The following is a 22,158-nucleotide window of genomic DNA, read 5'->3' on the forward strand; positions in this document are numbered from 1 at the left end:
TGATGGCAGGTTTCCTTCTAGAGTAGAGGATATGGATCACTCCACAGCCCACTGTGCCGTCCTAATAGTGATGATGTCCTGGGAAGTAGGTTTTATTGGAGAGCTGAACTGGGAATCAGACGTGGTTCAATCCCCACATGCTGGACTTATCTCTATCTTACCTTTGACAACTGAAAATCAAACCTTCCAAGTCGGACTTAAAGGTAATTTATGTGGGGTTTCTTCCAGAGTCTGCAGATGTCCTGAGGAAATAGCCCTAAGGAACAGAAATTGCAATGTTCGCCTTACCTATCTATTTATGGCAAACCCAGCATCGGGGGTGCCTGCTTGTTTCACGCTAATCTGCTCAGTTTACGCTGCTGCCAAATTTCTGCCCCGTCACATCAGAGTGTTAGAGGATCCAGGGAGCTGCCGCAGGAATTAGGTCAGGTTTGCGGGGAGGTTGCGGGGAGGGACGGGTGCTTTGCTTGTTAGTCACAAACCAGAACAACGAGACAAATGGCCGAGGTGACAGGCTGCCTACCCGTGCGTGCCCTCCAGCGAACATGGGATCTGTTCTCCCTGGAACTCTGCAGGAGGGCACACTGCCAAAAGAGCTGTTTTGCCTGGAGGCACGCTTGGGTAATGGGTTGAAATGCACGAGCCAAATGCTTTCTCAGTGCCATCGCTGTACAGGAGTTGCTAAGTTTTCCTGACCGCCTCAAGTTGCTCTGCTGCCCAGCCCTCTCTTTGGATATCACAGCACAACGCAGTGCTTCTCCCTCCCAGCCCCACGACAGGGGAGAAGGGAGGTTTGGGAGCCTGGAGACGTGACTTCTTGTCTTAGCTTTCTGCATCGTTGACCTAGCACCTTGTGTCTCCAAATCTTTCTACATTGAGGAGAAAACATTGCCAAGACAACAGCTGAACGAAGCGCTAGATTCCATGGCTGATTGTTGAGTTGGTTTAGAAATTGTGCAGGCAGTGCTGTTTACAGGTGGCACCTTAGTGCGTTTGGAGACCCATTTTATCCCTACTCCTGTGTCAGTCATGGCAGGGAACAGGTAAAAGGGATATGGACAGGAAGACATAGGGAGGACTGGCTGAAATACGTAGCTGCAAAGCTCATTTTTCCCTGTCTGTGTGGAGGGAGTCTGTTGTGAATTGTGTATCTGGTTATATCTAAAAACTTCCTCCCAGCTTTTGCTGCTGCTTCCCCTGAGGCATGAGAATCTGTGCAAGTCCTGCAACCCCAGACATCATTTTGGTGCCCTTTAGTTTTGCCTTCTCTGTGTGGTACTCAAGTTTGTATAATACATGGGATTGCCTCCCAGAGGAGCTTTCAGTACTACAGCTCTAGAGCACTTTGATTTCCTTGCACATCAGGCAGGGCAAAAATGCAAAGCCTTGATTTTACAGCAGACAGTGCAGAGCATTATATGAGGGGTCAAGTCATTTTACGGATTTCCGCAAACTGATGCCATAAGAGGAAAAAGACCTGCAGTCACTGCTGATAGCAGAAAAGCTTTTTACTCGGGTCAGTAGGAGCAGGACAGCATTTCTCCAGTGCAGCGTGGGCTGCTGAGAAAGAGACTTCTGAGATCTTCAAGAGGAGATTTTGTATGGAAGGATGTGCAGAAAGCAAAAAGCAATCTGAGGGGTTGTTTTCAAGCACGTTAACTCCCCACCTTGTGGCAAGGTGGTCTCCCTGCTGGTTTCCCAGAGCATGCGTAATGGCAGAAATCCCTGCTGCTCCCTTTGGGCAGTGGAGCACCGTGGGCTCAGCACAGGCCAGGGGAGGGAGCGGCCAAGGGAGAGCTGCAGCGAGCAGGCTCCCTTGCAAAGCCAAGGAGCTATGATGGCTCTTTTCCTTCGTGCGTGCGGTCTTTCATATATCTTGCTGCAGACACCGCACTGTTTTAATGCAGTCCCACCAGTGCGGAGCAGGCACGGCCGCTCGTAGGACCTTGGGACCCCATGCAGACCTGCACGTGGCACGGTGTGTCAGCGCATCGAGCCGCGCTCAGTCCCGGACATCCAGGCTCAGGCAGGGGCTCGGAAGTGCTCCCGACATCTGTGCTTACGCTGTGTTGGGGGTCTGACTCCTCAGTGCTGATTGGTGCTAGAGATGAGAAACAGCCCTTCCCGCTGCCTAATTTTAGCTCTCCACCTTGAGGCCCCGCATTGCCAGTTGCCATGGTGATCCCTCACCGCCGGCACTGCCTCTGGCTTTCTCGACCAAGGGCGCTTTGGAAATGTCTCTTTTTCCTCCTTGCTCCCCAGGAAGCAACACCTGAGGCAGAAGCATTGCATGTGGCTCGCTGCACTGTCAGTTCAGGTCTTCTGCTTGGCACTTGCCTGTTTGTATGCAAGAACCCTTCATCCATGGGGTTACACTTCCCAGCCCCCCGAAAGCAGCATGCGTTCCCATCCCCAATTGGCAGACAGTCTGGGCTATGTGTACGTGACGCTGCCCGGCTGCCCTGAGTTTCTGGCCCGTGAGCCATAGCGAACAGCTTTCTCCATGGTCTTTGCCCGAGAAGATGTCTGAGGAGGTTGTGCCTCTGCAGAGGCCACGGGGTGAAGAGTCAGGAGTGCCCCTGTGCCATGGCAGATGCTTGGAGTCCAGGCGCTCCTGCCCTGGCTTCATGCTCACCGCCTTCCCACTTGCTCTCTGGCTAGCAAAGGAGTAATTAAAAGCATTGCCCAAACGGAGAGAGCTTGGGCATCTCACCCAAGGCCGAAGAGGGGAACTGCCTTGTCACGGCTTGCGGTGTAAATGCCACCATGCAGCAATTAATAACGATTCTCTGCCCTTTCCCTTCCGCCTGCCCGAGCACACTGTGCACAGGGACAAGTGACACTTCCCAAGCCCACAGTGACAGAAAAGGCAATGGCAGCTTGCAGGGAGGAAGCAGTGTAAAAAACGTGATTCCAGCCCCCAAATCCTGAAATCAATTTAAGAGCTATGGCATTTAAACACATAATACACTGTGGAGTGTTTTGGGTTTTTTTTTTTGATGACCTGGCATTTAAACTTTTGCAGTTCACATTTTCAAGCTTTTACATGGCAGGTGCAAGGACAAGCTATTCAATACAGAAGTGGCAGCTGCCATCCCCGCTTACTCATATGACTCCAGCAGATGGAGCTTTATAAAGAACAAACATGACAAGGTCCAAGGTAGGATCAGAATAGCTATCACAAGAAGCTAGTTGGGCTGGTAGCATCTGGGAGGTTGCCAGAGAATCAAGGTTGAAGATTATAAAGCCTCATTCGCAGACCCCCACTGTACTCTTCCATTCATCCATCGCCATCTCCGTTACACTCCCAGTTACGCACAGGAGATTCAGGCATTTGCCGGGAAGGTGGCCGGGAGCTGCTAGAGCAGGGAGCTCCCACCCTGCAGTATGCTGTGAACCACCTCAGAGCCGTGTGGCGATACCAAGCGGTAGCGGTGGCAACTGCTAACTTCATCTGTGTGCAGGCTGTCAGAGGAGAGTGTTTTCTGGCTCTTGCAGGAGGTGAAGGCAGGATCTGCAGCAGCAGCTGCTAGTGCCTGGCAGAGGAGCACACCTTGACCTGTGAAGCAGCCGCAGTGGGTCAGGTTGCAGGTGCAAGGTGGGTAGATGTAGGCTAGGAGAGGCGATGTCTGGTGAAGAAAGGAGGTGAGGTTCTTGGGGATTTGGGGGGGGGGGGGCATACGAGTAGAAGAGGCTATGGTTTGTAGATTGTCGATGGAGAAAGTACAGTTTGTGGGGTGAGCACTGCAAGGATGGGGGGCACAGGGGGCTGAGTTACTCCTCTGGGAACTGGGGTGGAAGCTGAGAGCTGCTTTCACTAAAGGTGGAGCCAGCACCCAGCCTGGTAGCTCCTGCCATGGCCGCTGCTGCCAGGAGGGAGGATGAGCAAGCTGAGTCTGAAAAACCCTGTGCCAGAGTGAGAGGGCAGGCAGGCAGAGTAGCTTGATTTCTTTCTTTCTCTGTCAAACCCCTGGGGTGGAGACAGCCGTGCTGGGATGTGGCAACCAGTTCCAACCCACTGCCAGCCTAGGACAGCTTAACAACAAAGCAGCAACCACCAAACCGTCTTGCTTTGATTAATAAGAAAAATCAGAATATCATGGCTCTCTAGCCTGGCAGGAGGCAGGTTGTCCTCAGAGGCTGTTCTGGCGGTGTCACCCTGCCGGCATCCCTGCCCCAGGTCCCAGTGGGAGAGCTGTGGGACGGCTCCTGGGCTCCGGCGCTACAGGGGAGGGAGCTGTGGCCAGGACAGCTGCGTCACGGGCCTGGTTTCCAGCGAGCTGGCGAGGGGAGAGGAGTCTTGCAACTCGAGCTCGGTTCCTGCGGACGCCTGCCGAGGCCGGCTGCGGTTGCAGCAGTGCAATCTCAACTCAGGAGGCAAGAGCCAGGTTTGGCATTGGTGGGCACGGCCGGGAGCCTGCTGCTGGCAGTCCTGCCTGGCCATGGGTAAGGAGAGGCAGAGTACTGCCATCTATTGCCAGGCACCGAGATTACAGACCTTGGTGGGTGGCGGTTCAAAGCCATGTCTAGCTCTTTTTTTTCCTGGTCTTTGGTTCGGTGAAGGGGTGGGCGCGTTGTTTGAAACCCTTTAAATAGATCAGCACTTAGGTGCCTACAGTGCATTTTAGGTGTGGGAGTGCCCTAGCCAGACTCCAGCCTGGGAGAATTTGGTTTTCCTTTGTGCTTTTTGCAAAATGAGTTATTCTTCCTTTCCTGCCCTAAGTTGTGTGAGGTTTGCTTTGTGCAGTGAAGCACTCATGTTGCTCCATCCCACCCCAGAAGCGCCTAGATAATGTACTCCAGCCCTGCACCAGAAGGCAACTAAGGAGAGGTGAATGCAGCAGAAGGGGCAAAGTGTCTTTCATAGCTCAGAAACAATATGTGAAAGGAGGACGAAGGGGCAGAGGGAGGATAACAGACTGTCTTCATGGGGTGAGCGGGCCTGGGACACGGTGTATGTTTCTGAGCTAAGACTGGTGTGTCTGAATGCTGTAATTTTATTTTACAGGATAAGCAGCGAGATAGGAACATTTGCAGAGAGTAGGAAAGGTGTTTGTCGCTATGCGAACCTGGAGGGAATCCTGCTATGCTTTGAAAAGACCTTCTTGGGCTTGATGACTGTGCAGTAGGCCAGCAGACAAAATATTCTGAAGATGGGGGCAAAGTCATTCGGAAAATGATCTGGCTGTCACTGTGGGCTGTTCAGTAAAGACAACAACTCACTGTGAAATTGTGGTTTAAAAGCAAAACAAAAAGAAGAAAATTAGGATAAAGAAGCAATAGGAGAAAAAATGTGCTCAGCATTTGTTATTAAATGTATCAATAACACTTGCTCCTCAGGCAAATTCTGCTCCTTTTTGATCACCTACTTTTAAAAGTATATGATGGAGGTACAAAGATACCACAAATGAGAAGAGGTTACAAATAATACTCAGATGAGAAGGTAAAAAACCCTTTGTCTATTAGAGAGAAGAGTCACAGCCTATCCCACTGATTATTTTACATTCCTCAGTCTTCTGTCTCTGATACAAAACTATTGAGGAAGCCAGTTGGTGAGCCTGAACCAGATACTTAACTTCCAGGTGGAAAACGTTAGATGAAATGAGAGTCACAAAGGAAATTAATGACAAAGTAGGGAATTAAACCAGGGTCTCCAAAGTCTGAACCCCTGGAACAGTCTTCTCTTTTAAAAGTCTTAAAAAAAAAAAAAAAGACATTAAACTGATAAAAGTAAATGGTGGTTTTATTGAAAACATGATTAACCTGTGGAAGTCTTCCCTGCTAGGTGTCACCAGTTTGGGAACGCAGTGGGACTCAGAAAAAAAGGATTCAACAGTTATGTGAACAACAAGAATACTTGCAATGACTTTAGCTGGGAGAAAACTGTAAAGCGTATAAATTGTGCTGCAGGGCATAAGTCAACTGCTGGCTGTCAGGGACCAGGAAGAAATTTTCTCTGTGAGAAGGTTACTGTATAATTACCTATGACAGTGTTTCTTCCTTTGAAGTGTATAATCTTGACCAGTGGAGGCAAGATAATGGGTCTTGTAGTTTTGTGAGGTTTTTTTGTGACAGGGGCATTATCTGGTGCCTGATGGCGATTTCTTCTGTCTGTTTGGTATCACACCTTTCTCCAGGGTTATATTCACCACCTTCTTAAATGTCTCAAGCAAATACATTTCTGCTCCCTACCCTCCATGAAAAAAATTTTGAAGATGGCAGTCCTTGACATGAGCGAATTATTCTTGCCATTCGTGCTAGGCTTTCTCTTGCTCATGGTTGCTCCAGCTCTTCTAGGTGATTTTCCAGGAATGACCTCAAGGAAGCTCTCTATCGCTGGGGCTGTAGCCCTAGTTCTTGTGTCTGCTCCTGGTTATTGTCTGGGCTGTCCATCTATTGCAGTCATGTCTCTTGTTCTGTAATCTGTGCCTTATCACCTTGGTGCTCTTTGGTCCAGTCTAGAAGTTAAATGTGTTATTTTTTAAAGCTGTGTTGCTGCTCTTCCGGGTAACTTGATGTATTTTGTGTCTTTTACTTTGTATCTTGCAGGAAGAACCAAGGAGCAAATCCAAGATCTGTGCCAATGTTTTCTGCGGAGCTGGGCGGGAGTGTACAGTGACAGAGAAGGGAGAGCCAACCTGCCTCTGCATTGAGGTAGGAGGGCAGCACAGCTTCTGTGTCTGGGATGGGTGTCACCACCACCACCGCCACCCCCCATCTGGGTTTCGGTTGCTGGAAGAATCCCATGATGGGATGAGGCTATGGCTGTTCTGGAGCAGCTGCAAATTCCCAGTGGCTCTTCAAACAGCAGGGCTTTTCCCAGTGAGGTGTGGGGGAAGAGCCCTATAGGGCAGATATTGTCTGGGGCTTGCAGCTGTGCTACTCGCACAACTGCCTAGGGTCTTTACATGCACAGGAGACTTGGCTGGAGGTCTTTTGTTGGGAAAGCCCAGTGGGGTATTGATATGCAGCTGGCTTTGGAAGGCACTATAGGGCGTGGTCCGCGAGCTCCAAGACACCTGCCTTCACTGGTGTCTTGTTTGAGGAGGTTACAAGCACCCTACTAAAAATCAGCTTTTGTAAAATGGAAATAATTGTGGTAGAGTGCTGTGAGGATGAATAGCTCCATCCAGCAGGGAGCTGCAGATGATTAGAAGAGCCTTTCCCAGCTGTAGAGACACAGTGTCTCCATACTCCACTCTGCCCCGTGCTTTCGAACCATTCCTGCCTGGCTCCTGGGAATGGGTGTGAGGCTCTTTGTTCCCACTTCCCTCAGAGCCTGCAGCTCCGATGCGGCCAGCCTGGGCACTGGAGAGTGAAATGCACTGTTAACAGGAAGGGAGTCTGTCGCTCTGGGTAGGCTTGGCCAGACTGAAAGGGACACAAGAAAGAAGCTCACAGCCTGAACAGTGGCCCTGGTGAACTTTCCCTCTGCTGTAGGCTGTGCTGTTTGCTCATGGCTGATGGCTTATTCTACATTCGGTTGCAGAAAGGTGGAGCAGAGTCTACAAAGACATGCAACAGAGCTGAGCAAGCAGAGGTGCACAGAACAGATTCACAGAAACACCCCTGGACAGGCACATCCATGGTACACAGAGCAGCACTTGCGGGATTACACTCAGTATTTATGCTGGTGTTGTGGTTTAACCCCAGCCAGCAACTAAGCCCCACACAGCCGCTTGCTCACTCCCCCCGCAGCGGGATGGGGGAGAGAATCGGAAGGGTAAAAGTGAGGAAACTCATGAGTTGAGATAAAGACAGTTTAATAGGTAAAGCAAAAGCCGCGCACACAGGCAAAGCAAGATAAGGAATTCATTCACCAGTTCCCATCGGCAGGCAGGTGTTCAGCCATCTCCAGGAAAGCAGGGCTCCATCACGCGTAATGGTGACTTGGGAAGACAAACGCCATCACTCCGAACGTCCCCCCCCTCCTTCTTCTTCCCCCAGCTTTATATGCTGAGCATGACGTCATATGGTGTGGGATATCCCTCTGGTCAGTTGGGGTCAGCTGTCCCGGCTGTGTCCTCTCCCAACTTCTTGTGCACCCCCAGCCTACTCGCTGGTGGGGTGGTGTGAGAAGCAGAAAAGGCCTTGACTCTGTGTAAGCACTGCTCAGCAATAACGAAAACATCCCTGTATTATCAACACTGTTTTCAGCACATACAAGCTACTATGGAAAAAAATTAACTCTATCCCAGTCAAAGCCAGCACAGCTGGGCACTGATTTCTCTGCTGGGCTCTGCTTTCAGGAAGGCTCTTGTGGTGGTGGTGGTGACGGAGGCTGGGATAAAGTGAAGCCTTTGAACCCACACCCACGGGCTTCTCTGTGTGGGTTTTTTTGGGGTGGCGATGGGAGTGTTCAGCCTGCTCCAAACACCTTTTGGGCTAAGAGGTCTGTGTCAAGGGCTTCTGTTGAGTTGGGCTGATGCTGGGACTCACCTGCCTCCCTCTAGCTGTTCCAAAGAGGCAGGTACAATGCTGTCTTCTCTGGCTCTCTCACAGCAATGCAAACCTCACAAGAGGCCTGTGTGCGGTAGCAATGGCAAGACGTACCTGAACCACTGTGAGCTGCACCGTGATGCCTGCCTCACTGGCTCCAAAATCCAGGTGGATTACGATGGCCACTGTAAAGGTAACCCTGTGTCAGGGAGCAATGAGGGCCTGCTGCTCTCTAAGGGAGGGAGAGATGGGAGCCAAGCGTGATAACAAGGCAAGGCAGAGGTCTCGCCGGCCAGGACCCTGTACTACAGTTGCAGATCAGGGTAAAAAGGGCAAGCCTGGAAACAGTAGCCAGGTTCAACCAAGAGTCCAGATCACCAGGCAAGTTTGTGGTGATGAAGTAGGCCTGAAGTCAAGCCATGAAATCAGGTCAGGATCAGTTCTGGTGATGGTAACCAGGATCAGGCACACGCCAATAATTGCTAGACAAGTCCATAGTGATGCAGTCTATAGCAGGTCTGAGACCAAGGTGGGAAGACAGTCACCAGGTCAGGGCCTAGATCAACAGGGTCTATGGCAGGTATGGGAATGGTTGCAACAGAGCTGGAGACAGGCATACCTGCAACATAATCCCAGGCAAGGACTAGGGGCCAAGACGTCAGCTGAAATGGAGCTCCTGGGCTCATGGGTAGAGAGTGTGAATGGAGGCCCTAGGTGAGGTTGGCAGGGCCATTAAGGCCCTCATTAGTGCACTCAGGTCCCTGACACCTTGGCTGTGGCGGGATCTTGGAGCTTCTGTCTCCCTGGGTTGCTGGGAGGGCAACTTCTTGCTCCTGCCTGCCTCGCTCTGAGCTCATGGATTCAGCCAGGCAGGTCTCTCAGTCTACCTGCTGGGGAAAGGTCAGACTCTTGGGATAAACCCCCAAAGTCCATACGACCATCCATGTTCATGAGGGACCTCAAGAACTTTAGGAGCAAGGATTTTGTCTCAACGGTGGGGCCGTTTAACTCACTGCTACACCAGCTGCACAGTATAGAAGTGTTTCCTTATGTTCAGACAGAATTTCATGTGTTTAAATAATGTGCCTGCTGCCTCTTGCCCTGTCACTGGACACCACGGAGAAGAGTCTGGCTCAGTCTTCTTCATTCCCTCCCATCAGATTTATAAACACTGATGAGATTGCCCCTGAGCCTTCTCTTCTTCAGGCTAAACAGTCCTCAGTCTCCCCTCGGGGTGACAGATGTTCCAGTCCTTTAATCATATATGTGGCCCTCATGTTTCCAAAGACTCCCAGGTTCCTCTGCTCTTGCCCAAGCGGCTCCCGGGGTGGGAAGAGGTTTGTATTGCTTCATGTTGCATCAGAGGTGTGCTCTTCTGTCTTTCCATAAACAGAGAAGAAGTCTGAGAATCCAGCTGCAAGTCCAGGTAAGAAGCCATCCCCTTTCTGGCTGGGGCCTCTGCATGAATCTGGGAAAAGAGATGGGGAGGAAGGTCTGCTGGGGGAGTTGTACAGCTCTGCGTAAAAGTCATACCTCTGCACTGGCTGTAGCAGAGTCTGAGTTGATAAATCAGCTGAAATATGATTGCCCAGCTCTTTACTCCTGGGTAACCTTTCAGAGCTCATACATCTCCTGGGCTCTTCATGTGCTGGGATGTCTCAGGGACTCTCAGTATGTACAAGGTGCAATGAAACCCAGTTTGCCCCTAGGGACACAAGCTGTGTTCATCACCCAGACTGAGGGGTATCTTTTGCATAATTCATTGGGGATCTAAGACACAATAACTGGGGAGCTATGTCCCCAACTCCAAGAGCACTCTTTTGAAAGGAGACTTCGCTTCAGGAGTGATTAACCGATGGGCACAGGGGCAGAGAGACAGCACTATGTAATGGATGGTGCATCGTCAAGGGAGTCAGGAGGTGTAGCTGAACCTCTTCTCCCATCAGCCAACAAGTCTCTTCAATTCCCTGTGCCTGGTTTCTCCCCTTATGCATTGTCTGGTGTACTTAAACTATGGATTTTGGGGCCATGGCCTGTGCTTCATCAGGGGACCCTTTTCCCATCCATGGCCTCTAAGTGCTGGAGCTGTATAATCATCAACTTCAGCTTCCTAGGACAGATGAGAGCAAACCTTCGTACAAGCTTAAGGGAAAGGACCATGTCAGGGCATGGCCACCACCTTAAAGCGGTTTTAAGGAAGTTCAAAATTCAACATGCAGAATCCTTACAGGTTGTTTTTTTTTTCCATCTGTCTGTCTGGTTGTGATTGTAGTCGCTGGATTAAGAAGGAGATCTTTAGTGTGTGTAAGTGACATGAACACACACCGCTTTCCCTTCTGGCTCCATTGACCTCTGGGCACGTGTGACAACTCACATAAGCCAGAAGATCTAGGCTTTCAGTTTTGCTTGTAAATGCATGGTTTGGTACTAGCACACAAAGTGATATCCACCTAAAGAAACCTGTGACTGTGGAGAGCACTGTGAACAAGCCCAACTTGACCCCCTCTCATTTCCAATCAGAGTGGACAAGTCAGGGCTTTGAAGAAATGAAATCTCCTGAGATAGCAGGCCCTAAAATTCAAGTCTTGGGGACAGCGTGGTGGAAAGGCTTGCTCAGTCTAGTCTTTGCCCTTGCAGAGGATGGAGGTTTTGGTACTTGAGGGTTGATGGCCAAATGCCTGTTCTGCACGGGATTGGGAAGCCTGGGGACACTGTCAGTCACCTTCCTCCCTCAGTCTGGGAACTCTTCACACCAAGATGAGTCAGCTCTGGATTGTTCTTGCACAAGCTTCAGGGACGGGAAGGCAGAAGAGCTTTGGCAGAAGTGTCGTTTTCTGGCCTTGCCACATGATGTCACCCACAGCCCATCTGCCGTTCAGCACGTGGCACCTCTGCTTTGATCTGGCAGTGGCGCATCTCCAAGGATGGAGGGGCCTGCAAACTGCCATTAGGGCTGGCTGGCTGGCTTTTATGTCCAGTCGTCTCTCTGTGGTCTCCCTGCCAACTTCATTTCTCTCATCCTTGCTTTTTCTTCTGCTACACCTTCTCCCATTACAGTTGTCTGCTACCAGTCTGACAGGGACGAGCTTCGTCGCCGCGTCATCCAGTGGCTGGAAGCTGAGATTATCCCAGATGGCTGGTTTTCCAAGGGCAGCAACTACAGTGAAGTCCTGGACAAGTATTTCAAGGCAAGTAGAGCAGCACCTGCCTCAGAGGCCAGAGAATATTTCTCGCCCTGTCACTGCAAAGCAGCTGCCATGCCCCCACCCAAGAGGCTCCAGTGTGTGATGGGCCTGTCAAGCTGGGGGCCAGAGAGGTCTGGTATGTCCTGCAGTGTGGTGTGTTACGGGCTGCCTGCAGCAGCTGCTGACAGAGCCATTGACATGGCTACATGACAGCCCAGACCTGGAGCGTCCCTGGGGATCTGACCTGCCCTGGGGAAAAGGAGGAGGGCAGGCCGAGTGTGCCTGTGGCAGGGGAGAGAAGAACTGATCTCAGGGTACAAAAAATAGCCGGAGGAGAAAAGGTGGGTGAAAGTGCTGGAAATGCAGGTAGAAGGAGCAGGAAACCGGGGCAGGGGCTGCTGATCCTTTGTTCCAGACAGTCCCAAGGCCATGTTGAGGTGGGGATAGGGGACACTTGGGGGCTTCAAGGTGAATATTTGCTTGCAAGGAGTATGGCCCAGTTGTGGCTGAGAGCTGGCAGTTCCCTAGCACTCTGCAGAGAGAGAGAGGAACTGCCCGTGAGTCTCGGGCCCTGCACTAATCCCGTTCCCCTTCCCTCCTCCCTGTCAGTCTGTCCCTCAGCCCATCCCCACACCCTTCTGTAACCAGCAGACCACACGCTTCTCCCATGCTCCTGCAGCATGCACTGCTGCGTCCCTCCCCCTCACGCCCAGCTCCTGATAAAGACTTCAAAGCATTCAGGATGGAGCTGGAGGAGCAGGTGGGGAAAGGGGGAGAGTGTTTAAATCATAAGCTGTTGACAGCAAGAGATTAATGGTGCCTGACAGGAGTTAGTGCTGCAAGCAAATTTGCCATGGCAATGGCACCCCCTGGTGAGATAGAGGAGCTGGTCCCCGCACCCCAGAGAGCATCTATGCCTTTGTAGTCGTTAATGCTGCTCCGTCTGCAGAAACCCACTTGTGGCCCACTGCCTCAGGCACCCCCACCGGCGCCTGCCAGCACCCAAAAGCTGCGGCATCCTGTGGAGGGGAGCTGCGCACTCCCTCCCCCTGCAAAGGTGCTGTCCCCAGCCGCCTTTGCAGTCAGTCTTCCCCGGGCCATGGGCTTTGCTGAAATGCATGAGCCAGCCACTGGCTTGCTCCACTGCCACCGCACCCACTCCGGTCACCCCCGCTGGTCCCATGCCTGTCGGGGCACTGGTGAAATCCCATGGCCACAGCTTAGAGGCAGACAGCCTCATGTTCTCTTTATTGTCCCCCTTTTTCTGGAGCACTGATCCCAGGCACAAGTGGGTGAAAGTTTCCATGACAAAGCTATACCTTTTCTCAGACCAAAGGGGGAATTTCCTTCTCTGTCAGGTGGTAGTACACCATATCAACAACCCTTAAAGCTTTGAAATACTTTTAAAGCAGAATTCAGAGCTTGGAGCAACTTGGGACAAATACAAGCAAAGCAAACTAAATGGGTTCAAACACACAAATTTGTTTCACCAATGAGACTCCGCTGTAGCTGGAGAAATTCTGCCGTGCCCAGCCCTGGGGCTTCTCGCACTGCCCTTCGAATGGCCTGATTTCTGCCCTGCAGGTAGTAAACACTGGAGACAAAGATGACATGAAGCTTTTCCCTTTTCTCTCCTCTGGGGAGGTTTGTAGATGTGGCATTAAGCTGTTTCCCTCCTGGAAGCCTGACTTGTGTGGATCACTGGGATGTGGGTTGTACATCAGGCAGGCCTTGACTTTGGAGGACGTTATTTCAAGAGGAGTGAGGCCAGTAGTGGGAAGCTGCTCTGTTTTGGAGGGTCACTGGGGGAACATGTAAATGCATACCATAGTATTGAAAGGCAAGAAAACTAGCTTCAGTGAGTCTGGGTCATTAAGGGAACTGCAGCCACTTCCACAAGAAATAGCGGGACGAGAAGCTTTAAAGTCTAGTAGAAGTTGAAACATGTTAGCGGGGCAGTTATACACAGGCTACAGCATGCAGAGTAATTTTCCTGGCCCTACAGGTTTCTCCTGAACCACACAGAGGTCACAACAGGCAATGTCTCTTCCAGCATTCCTGGAAGCACTGCACGAGGAGACACAGTGACCTGCCCCAAGTCACACAGCAAAAATTAGCCAGCAGCAGCCTGTGTGCAGAATTCATTTTCCCCTCCCTGCAATGCAGCTGTCTCTGAGGGGGCCCAGCAGTTCCTGCTGAGTGCCCAGCACTGTGAGATGACATCTCCAAACAGGAAGGCAAAATGCAATTACTTCTTTGGGAGTACAGCCAGGATTTCAGGGCTAAAAATCCTGCTCTTCAGTGCCAGGAGTCCTGTCAGGACCTTAAGAAGTTGGTGGCGAGGTGTTGTGCTGTCGCATTAAATTGTTCCTTCTTTGGGATCAGCAGAAAATTGCTTCCTGTGATTTTCCCTTTTGTCACTGTCACAGTCCAGGCACAGCTTTGGATTTACACGTATTGGAAAGCTGACACCTCCTTGAATGCAACTGGTCTGCTTTAAGACAGGCGGTATATAAGAAGGCTAAGAGTTGGCTGGAACAAAGAGAAGAAATGGGGTTAGAGCCATAAATCAAGCAGCAGGAGGTGAATGAGAGGCAGTGTAGCTTATCAGTGAGAACAAGGCTAGGATCATGTCTCCCAGTTCTGATGCTGGTATGGATATGTTGCTGCTTTTTTTTGAGCCTCTGTTCTTTGTGTAAAACAGGGATGATGCAACCTGTTTCACTAAAGCTTCAAAAATGCTAAGTACATATGGAAGAAGGAGAAGGAAGGGGTACCCTGAACTGATAAATCAGACCCTCTCACATCTTCCCATCTTTCCCTACAGAGCTTTGACAATGGCGATTCTCGCTTGGACTCCACTGAATTCCTGAAGTTTGTGGAGCAGAATGAGACTGCTGTCAACATCACCACCTACGTGGACCAGGAAACCAACAAGCTGCTCAGGTGGGCAGCGGACAGGATATCAGAAGGAGGACCAGGGGGCCAGATGTGGTAGAAGGGGGCATGAAAATCCACTCATGGAAAATACCAGTTAGGTCTTGGACTAACAAAGATAACTGTGTATGAAGTGGCTTCTCACTTAATTAGGTGCAAATACCACCAAAAGGAGCGGTCCCACCCCTACCCTTCACGTTAGGCGGGTATTCCAACCCTCTTTTGCCTTAAATGTAGTAGGTGTGCAGCCAGAAGGTGAGTTGGGTGACGGAAAATTTGTTGTCTTTTTTATTTCCTAATAAATTAGCTTTCCAGTGGACTTTAATCACCTCTTGCCTGGTAGCTAGATCCAGTGCAAGGAAGATGGGGGGAAAACACAGCTCATGGGCAGCCTGCAGTTAGAGCTGGTGCAAGCATCGCATGAAAATGTACTTTGAGAGGTTTCCATTTTTCTGTGTGTGCCCCACTATGTATGAGACTGAGGAGAACAGGCTGCTTGTGGTTAGGCTGTGCTTGCATCTGTACTCATGTAGATGTCAACAGGGTCCTATTCTTGCTGTTCTGAATATCTCCTCAGTTCCCGGCCCATCGACAGCCAAGAGAGTATTTTGTGTCTGTTTTTCTTTTGTCTATATGCAGTGAGGTTTCCTTAGAGAAGCCACTTCTGCCAGGCATCTCAGAGTCTTCCTAGTTATTACCGGTTTCACTCATCTGTACTCTGAAGCCAGTAGAGCAGGGACCTGCCTGGTACAGACAGCCCTGTGCAGAACATGCCTCTGTGTTTCCTTCCAGGGGACTCTGCGTAGATGCCCTCATCGAGCTGTCGGATGAAAATGCTGACTGGAAGCTCAGCTTCAATGAATTTCTCAAGTGCCTCAGCCCATCCTTCAACCCACCAGAGAAAAGTAGGAACTCCTCATTATATTGGGGAACCAGAGGGGTCCTGGGAAGGGAGGAAAGCAAAGAGACCAGCTTTGGGCCAGACATCGGATGCTGTAACTCCACTCCCAGAGATAATGTTGATATATGCCTACCTCACAACTGACAGCACCCCTTGTCCCTGCATTGTCAAAAGTACTGTTTTTCTGTCCCAGAGCTCCCACAGCTCTTGTGATGAAAAAGGTTTGGATTTTAGAAGCAAGGGCATAGGTTGAACAGATATGGTATGCTTGGAAGGTCAAGGCATGTATTTAACAGCACGGAGCTAAATCATGTGAGGAGTTCACGTCTGGATAACTTAGGAAAGTCAGACCAGACCAAAGTCCTGCGATGCTCTGCCTTTCACACAGAGAGCCTCCGTGATGAACATCTCAAAGTTCACTACCCTTCCAAATGCTGCTTAGTACTACAGTTCACATGGAAGCAGCTTAGTGTTCTGCTGACCAGGCGTGCCTAGCCATTCATCTAATTGTCTCCTCAGGGGGTGCTGGTTCAAAGGTGCTGGATTTACATCCCACTGCGGTGGCACCGAGGAGCAGACAGAGGCTATGCTTCTTAGGGAATATTAAGTTGAATTCTCTGTTGCCTATTTCAATGGGAAGCTAGGGATGCTGCACCTCCCCCAGAAAACATGATCAGCTGGCTTTCACTTAACACCATATGGGCCCTTGAGTTCTTTGGGGGCCTCAACTTAAACGTATAATAGAGCTGTGAGAAGAAATGTGAGTTGAAATGAGAAACTCCCCCCCCCCCTTCTTTCTCAGGGCAACAGCAAATACACAAATCGTTTCCCCAACTTCTCCCCACCTGGAATAGGAATTGTTTCAGAGTAACCAAAACTTTCACTTTAGGGGTTCTCTTCTACGTATAATAGATTAGGAAATTCAAACAAATCCAATATTGAGATTTCTTCTGGAATTGAGAAATTGAAATGTGTTCTTTTGAGGAAGCAAAATGAAGTGTTTGACTTGCCCAAATGATTTTTTTTTTTGGCTGATTTCACACACCAAATTCAGCATGAATGTTTTAGTCATTATGAACCTTTTGGTGGTTAGGGGAAGGAAGGCCTTCTCCAAAACCATGCACCTCTTCTGTCTCAAGGCATCTCCAAAGTATGTTGTCTTTAGCCTGCTCGCTATCTCACAACCACTGCCCTTGTTTTGTGCCTCTCTAGAGTGTGCCCTGGAAGATGAAACCTATGAGGATGGAGCAGAGACCCAGGTGGAGTGCAACCGCTGCGTCTGTGCCTGTGGGAACTGGGTGTGCACTGCAATGACATGCGAGGGTCCGTATGCTCTCCAGACAGTTACTGTATTTGGTTTTGTACAAAAGGGGGTTTTGCCTTCTATCTTTCCGAGGGCACCAGCTATCCAGATTTCTTCTCCCTCTAGCTCTTCCTCAGCTTCTCTGTGGGTGGCTTCTGCATCGCTCCCCTGTGCTCCATGTTGGCCAAACCCAAGCTGGTTTTGTTTTAGAGGTCAGAAGGTGTGTTACTGGGTTGGGGGTAATGCTGCTGGGGTTTGTGGTTTGGATTTGGTGTCATGAAAGTTCAGCACCAAACCTTCCAGACCAGAGATACTCTGCATCCAGCTGGCTTGGGGCATGCACAGACCAAATAGGTCACTGTCTGAAACCATATGTGTAGGTGTGAGCAAGTCAGCTTTCCTGTATGTGTGTCAGTATCCTCGCTGTATCTGTGTTTACGGTATCTGTAAAGCAGGAGCTAGGGTCTTGTCTTGCCCCAGAGAGGAGATAGGAGACTTCATCTAGTAATGTCAAGAAAGCACTTTAGCTTCTTGCCCTAAGAACTGAAGAAGTAAAAGAAAATAATGGTGATGGAGATGAAGGGAGGTGGTGTTCATAGTAAGGCAGGGTTGTTGGTCTGTCCTTCCTCTGGAGGGTCCTTTTTAAACTTGCACAGCCTTGTTACAATTATGGGAAGTCATGGTGGGGTTGTGAACAATGGCGCTCCATTTTGCCTTCTCACAGACAGTCCAGGGTCAGTGGAAAGCCAGCTTTCCCCTGCCTTGGGAAATGTATGGGTCCTTTTCAAGGGGCCACGTCCACCCTCCCAGCATTGCGCTGCATTTTTCTGGCCTTCTTCCCCAGAAACCAGGCCTTTGCATGAGCTCAGTTTTCAGTGCTGTGCGGGAGCTGTCAGCAGTATGTTGGTTCAGATCTATAGCCAGTAGCTTGGGCAGATGAAGGAGAGAGGGGAACAGCAACAAGTATGTACAGAGTTTCTTTCACGTTTATCTGGCCTTCTGCAGCAGAGGCTTCGTGATCACCTCAGCCCAGATTTGGCTGTGGCAGCAGGAACTCACCTCAGAAAAGATACCTGTAATACTAATAAAGCTGCCAGAGGAGCTGTGGATGGGTCTCAGAGGTTAAGCAGCTGAATGAGAGGCTGTTTTTGCTGCCTTCCCAGAAACAACCTTCAAAGTTGCTATGCAACACCCGGTCTTGCTGCCTACTTTGTTCCCTGCATCCATGGCAGAAGCATGCAATGGGACAACAATTCCTTGACTTTCTGCCCTTGTCAGAGCAGCAGAAGGGTTAGAGGCTATTGTTAGAGGGATGATGAAACCAAAGAATCAGATCAGATACATCAGCCAGTTGCATCTCCACTGAGCGAAATTACCTCTTCATTAAGCATCAATACTTGGATAGCACTGAGCTTCCATTTATTCCCTACAAGAGGCCAAGATGTTTGAACTAATTATAGGTGCTTCTTTTAAATAATATGCAGCCTCTTCCTTGTGGTTTTATGATTTATCATCACGTGGGAGGGGGAGACAGGGACAGACGGGATACCCAGGTTCTGAAGTCCCAGGGAGCCACAAGGCCCCATTCTCTTTCTAAGAAGCCAGCCTATACCTTCCTCCAGCAAAGCTTTCCTAAGCTTGAGGTTGCTGTGGCCGACCTGCCTCTTTTTGTTCTCTGTGGTTCAGCCTCTGAAATTTGCATCCCCCGTTTGTGGTAACGCTGAACTCCATTTCTGTTTGCAGGGAAGAATGAGAAGGTGCCTGCTCAGAGACAGCGACCTGATCAAGACTTGACTGAGGAGGAGCTGGCTAGATACGTTCAGGAACTGCAGAAGCATCAGGTTAGCGTGAGGCTGGGGAGGTCTTCTTGCACTAAGTCTCTCCTTGCTAGAGGGGTTCCCTCTGCTTCTGTCACTTGGAGACTTCTGGTAGAAGGGGGAGCACACTAAAGGGGGATCCCCGTTGCCTGTGGGGACAAATACAGGTGTGGGGCTTTGACGTATAAGCCAGTGTTGGCACTGCTTGTGGATGGACCAAAGGCTTCAGGGCACTGCCAGCTCCTGTGTCAGTGCAGAGCTTCACTTTTGTGCTCTCTTTCTCTAGGAGACGGCCGAGAAGACCAAGAGAATGAGCACCAAGGAGATGTAAGGGGCCTCCACACCGGAGGAGCCCAGGAGGATGGGCCCAACCTGCCGCCCTGTCCTCCAGTGCTGATCTCAGTATGCACAAGTGTCTGCTACAGTTGCCCAGTCACAGATATTTACATTGTATAGCGATGGGTTATTTGTTTTGTAATACACAGAGAATGGGGCCAGGAAAGGGGAGCAGAGCCCACCTGTTCAGGGAGCTTCATTGCTGGGGCCTTGGAAGGCTGGGAGGGACTTACAGCAGCCTCTGGGACCCTTTCCCAGAGCAGACAGCTGCTCCCTCCAAGAGCTAACAGGGATTTCTTGTTCCCCTGGATCTGGGGAAAGGACGGAGGTCAGTGCTGGATGGAAAAGGGGGTCTTCAATCGATACAATTGTCAGTACTGGCCTTGGCTGCAGAAATACAGGCCCGGCAGTTTTGTGGCTTAGCACGTGTACTGCAGGGCATCACTAGCCAAGGACCTTGCCCTGCTTACCCTCCCCTTTGGTCCGAGCTCCTCAAAGCTGGTCAGCCTGGTGTGACACCTGGAAGTTGTGGTGCCATGCTGCTGGCATGAGTCCAGCACGTTCCTCCTTGCTTTCCACCAGACTGTCCCCAGCAGCTCCTCCAGTACATTGTGGGCTCCAACACAACATGGTTCCTTTTGACCTCATCTCACTCTTACTCTCCCTGCCCCCTCCTTAGAGGTGCTATCATATTTTTTTCTTATCACATTCACATGCTGACTCCCCCTTTTGTGGTTTTTTTTTTTAATTACTTTATTTCCTATGGTAGTAATTCAGCTTTTGTATGTTTCGTAGCTCTAGATCTTTCAAGAAAACCCAGCCTGTGGGTTTTTGTTATTGACAGTGCTGTAATGCCCATGCACAGTTTGTATCGCACTGCGCTCAGCCACCGCAAACACCACAAGCAACTTGTGAGCCCTGCACTACAGGGTATTTCCCAACTGGGGATAGCAATGTCTTCATGGGAAGAAGAGACAGGGCTGGATGTAATGAGTTTCACCAGGCACGGATTGACACTGCAGCTCTCTCTAGCTCTTGCTCCCTTAGCTAGCATTGACCATGTGCTCAAAGTCCATGTTCATGCCTCTCTAAATTGCCCAGAGGGAAGTGCCAAGTAGTCTAGAGGCAGAGGGACCAGGCAATCCCATTAGTAGGGTATCTTAAAAGGCTTAACTACATAGAAAACTGTTTAGTTGGAGTCTGGGCTGTTAGCCATCATTTTGGGCTTTCCATCTCCTCCTGGGGTGAGGCAGCAGCATTATTCTTTGATTCCAGGTCTGGGTTTGGAGTCAGGGCTGGAAGCCTCATTACTGGCGCATTTCACAGTGTCTTTGATCAGACCATCTTTGACCACCCTCACATCCCTTCATGGGTCATTTTCATCTGACCCGTTTCTCAGAGCGTTGGTCCTAGATATAGATGAAATGCTGCTTTGTTGACAGTCACCTCTGTAACCTCAAGCCCAGCTGATTTTCTCCTGTCAAGTGTACTTCATACACTCACACACCTGAACATCCTGTTTCCCCATTCCCTTCACGCCCCTGCTGTGCATCTCAAGCAGTTGCACATACCCTGAGTCGAGATGACTGCTTGTGACTCCACCTTCCTGTTTGTGAGCAACTTCAGCAGTTGTTGCCAGGTGTCCTGCAGTCCCTAGTGCTTACTCAAGCAAAACTTCACTTGCATTTGCAAAAGCATGTTCTGCTTGAGTGAAGATTAGCAGGGCTTTTGTCCCAAACTTCCCCTTTTTGCACAGTGCTTTCCTTGGAGAGGAAGAATGAGCTGGTACCTAGCAAGTGTAGGCAAAGAAGAAAGCTTGGTCCCTCCTGCAGTCTCGCCCGTGAGCCAGATTTGTTAAAGGCTGTCTGGTCTTTGAGCTGTTTTCCTGATGTGAACCCAGAGGACTTCCATTGACTTTGGCACAGTGCCACATTTCCAGTGAGAATCATAATCTACCCCCCACGCTCGGAAGTTTTGGCATAATAAATACAGAAGGGGGCTGGTTCTTTTCCCGTGCGGGTCTGGATTTGAGAAGCTGTCACCTGTGAAGGTGAGGGCAATGAGTCCATAGGAGCTGAGGGTAATGTGGGCAGCGCTACACTGGGATGGAGTCATTGTTTGTGTTCTGGTAGCACTGGAGGAAGTGTTTGGTGGAATAGGAGCACCCATTGGACGTATGTCCTCGCTCCTCCCCAACAGTATGAGCGAAACAGCTTCATGTGCTGGATCTGGAGTCACAGGAACATTGTTAATAAATGTTTTGCTTTATTCCGACCCTGCTCTGAAAGGTAGTTCGTGCCTCCCAGCTCACTTCCTTCCGGCTTGGATCATTAAAGTGCCTTAGAGAAAACACAACAGCTTGCCTTAAAGGCTTTCCCTGGATGGGGAGAAGATCTTATTGTCCAGTCAGAAAAATCTCCAACGGGGAGAAGCGGAGCATGTGCAGGAAGGGGAGGCTAATCCATGGCTGAAGGGCTTCTGTAGGCTGCATTATGCGATACGTTCTCTAGTCCCCTTCCTGTCTCCTGTGGATGTGCAGTCTACGAGGATGGCTGGTGGGGACAGCTGGAGAGGTGGGTGCTGGCAGTTGAGGTTTACAGAGCTTGCGCTTGCACTGAAGGCAGAGGGATGGGCTGCTATCTCAGGCAAGGCAAGCTGAGCTCTCCGGCAAGCCATACAACATATCCTAGGATAGCCTGGGGCAGCAGGGTAGGAGTGCAGTGAACGTGCCTCCATGGAAAGTGCTGCCGCCTGTGGAGCGGTTTCCTCCTTGTGCCCTCAAAGGGAAACGCAGCTGTGGAGAGCGATGCCAGTTCTAAGGGCTACGGTACCCAAAGGGGACCAAAACATCTCGCCTCCCCACACCGAGGGGAAGTGCAACCGTTCGGTGAGCGATGCCCAGACTACCCTGCAGTAGGCTGGTCGGTCGCGAACTTCTGCGGGGTGACTTGGCTGCTGGGGAAGGAAGTGCTGAATTCCAGCCATTGCCCTCTGGGACAATTGCTGTACAGACTGCAAGGGGCAGGGAAGGCTTTTTTTTTTTTTTCCCAAAAAGCCAAATTTAAGCAACAAACAAAAAAGTCCCACTCCTCCCTCTATATTCCCACCTGTACGTGTGTGAAATTTATCAGTATTCTGTAGGTTTCCTTAGTGCACTTATTTTACTTGATTTTGTAATTTTTTGAAGCAGGGGGGTTTGGATATTACTGCCAAATAAATGAAACAAAATTTAAAAAATAA

The 22,158-nt window shown here is 50.2% G+C and overlaps 1 protein-coding gene across 1 annotated transcript in view; it reads left to right on the forward strand.

Annotated features, from left to right (window-relative positions):
* Positions 1-22,158, forward strand: part of FSTL1 (follistatin like 1) — a 56,338-nt gene extending 34,180 nt beyond the window's left edge. The window contains exons 3-11 of the mRNA XM_076348518.1: positions 6,550-6,654; positions 8,503-8,632; positions 9,833-9,865; positions 11,497-11,627; positions 14,452-14,570; positions 15,354-15,466; positions 16,675-16,785; positions 18,509-18,606; positions 18,869-22,158. Coding sequence (XP_076204633.1) covers positions 6,550-6,654; positions 8,503-8,632; positions 9,833-9,865; positions 11,497-11,627; positions 14,452-14,570; positions 15,354-15,466; positions 16,675-16,785; positions 18,509-18,606; positions 18,869-18,913 — 885 coding nt within the window. The 3' untranslated portion in view covers positions 18,914-22,158. The remainder of the gene's footprint in view (positions 1-6,549; positions 6,655-8,502; positions 8,633-9,832; positions 9,866-11,496; positions 11,628-14,451; positions 14,571-15,353; positions 15,467-16,674; positions 16,786-18,508; positions 18,607-18,868) is intronic.

Source organism: Aptenodytes patagonicus, chromosome 1, assembly GCF_965638725.1.
Source record: "Aptenodytes patagonicus chromosome 1, bAptPat1.pri.cur, whole genome shotgun sequence".
Classification (NCBI taxonomy): domain Eukaryota; kingdom Metazoa; phylum Chordata; class Aves; order Sphenisciformes; family Spheniscidae; genus Aptenodytes; species Aptenodytes patagonicus.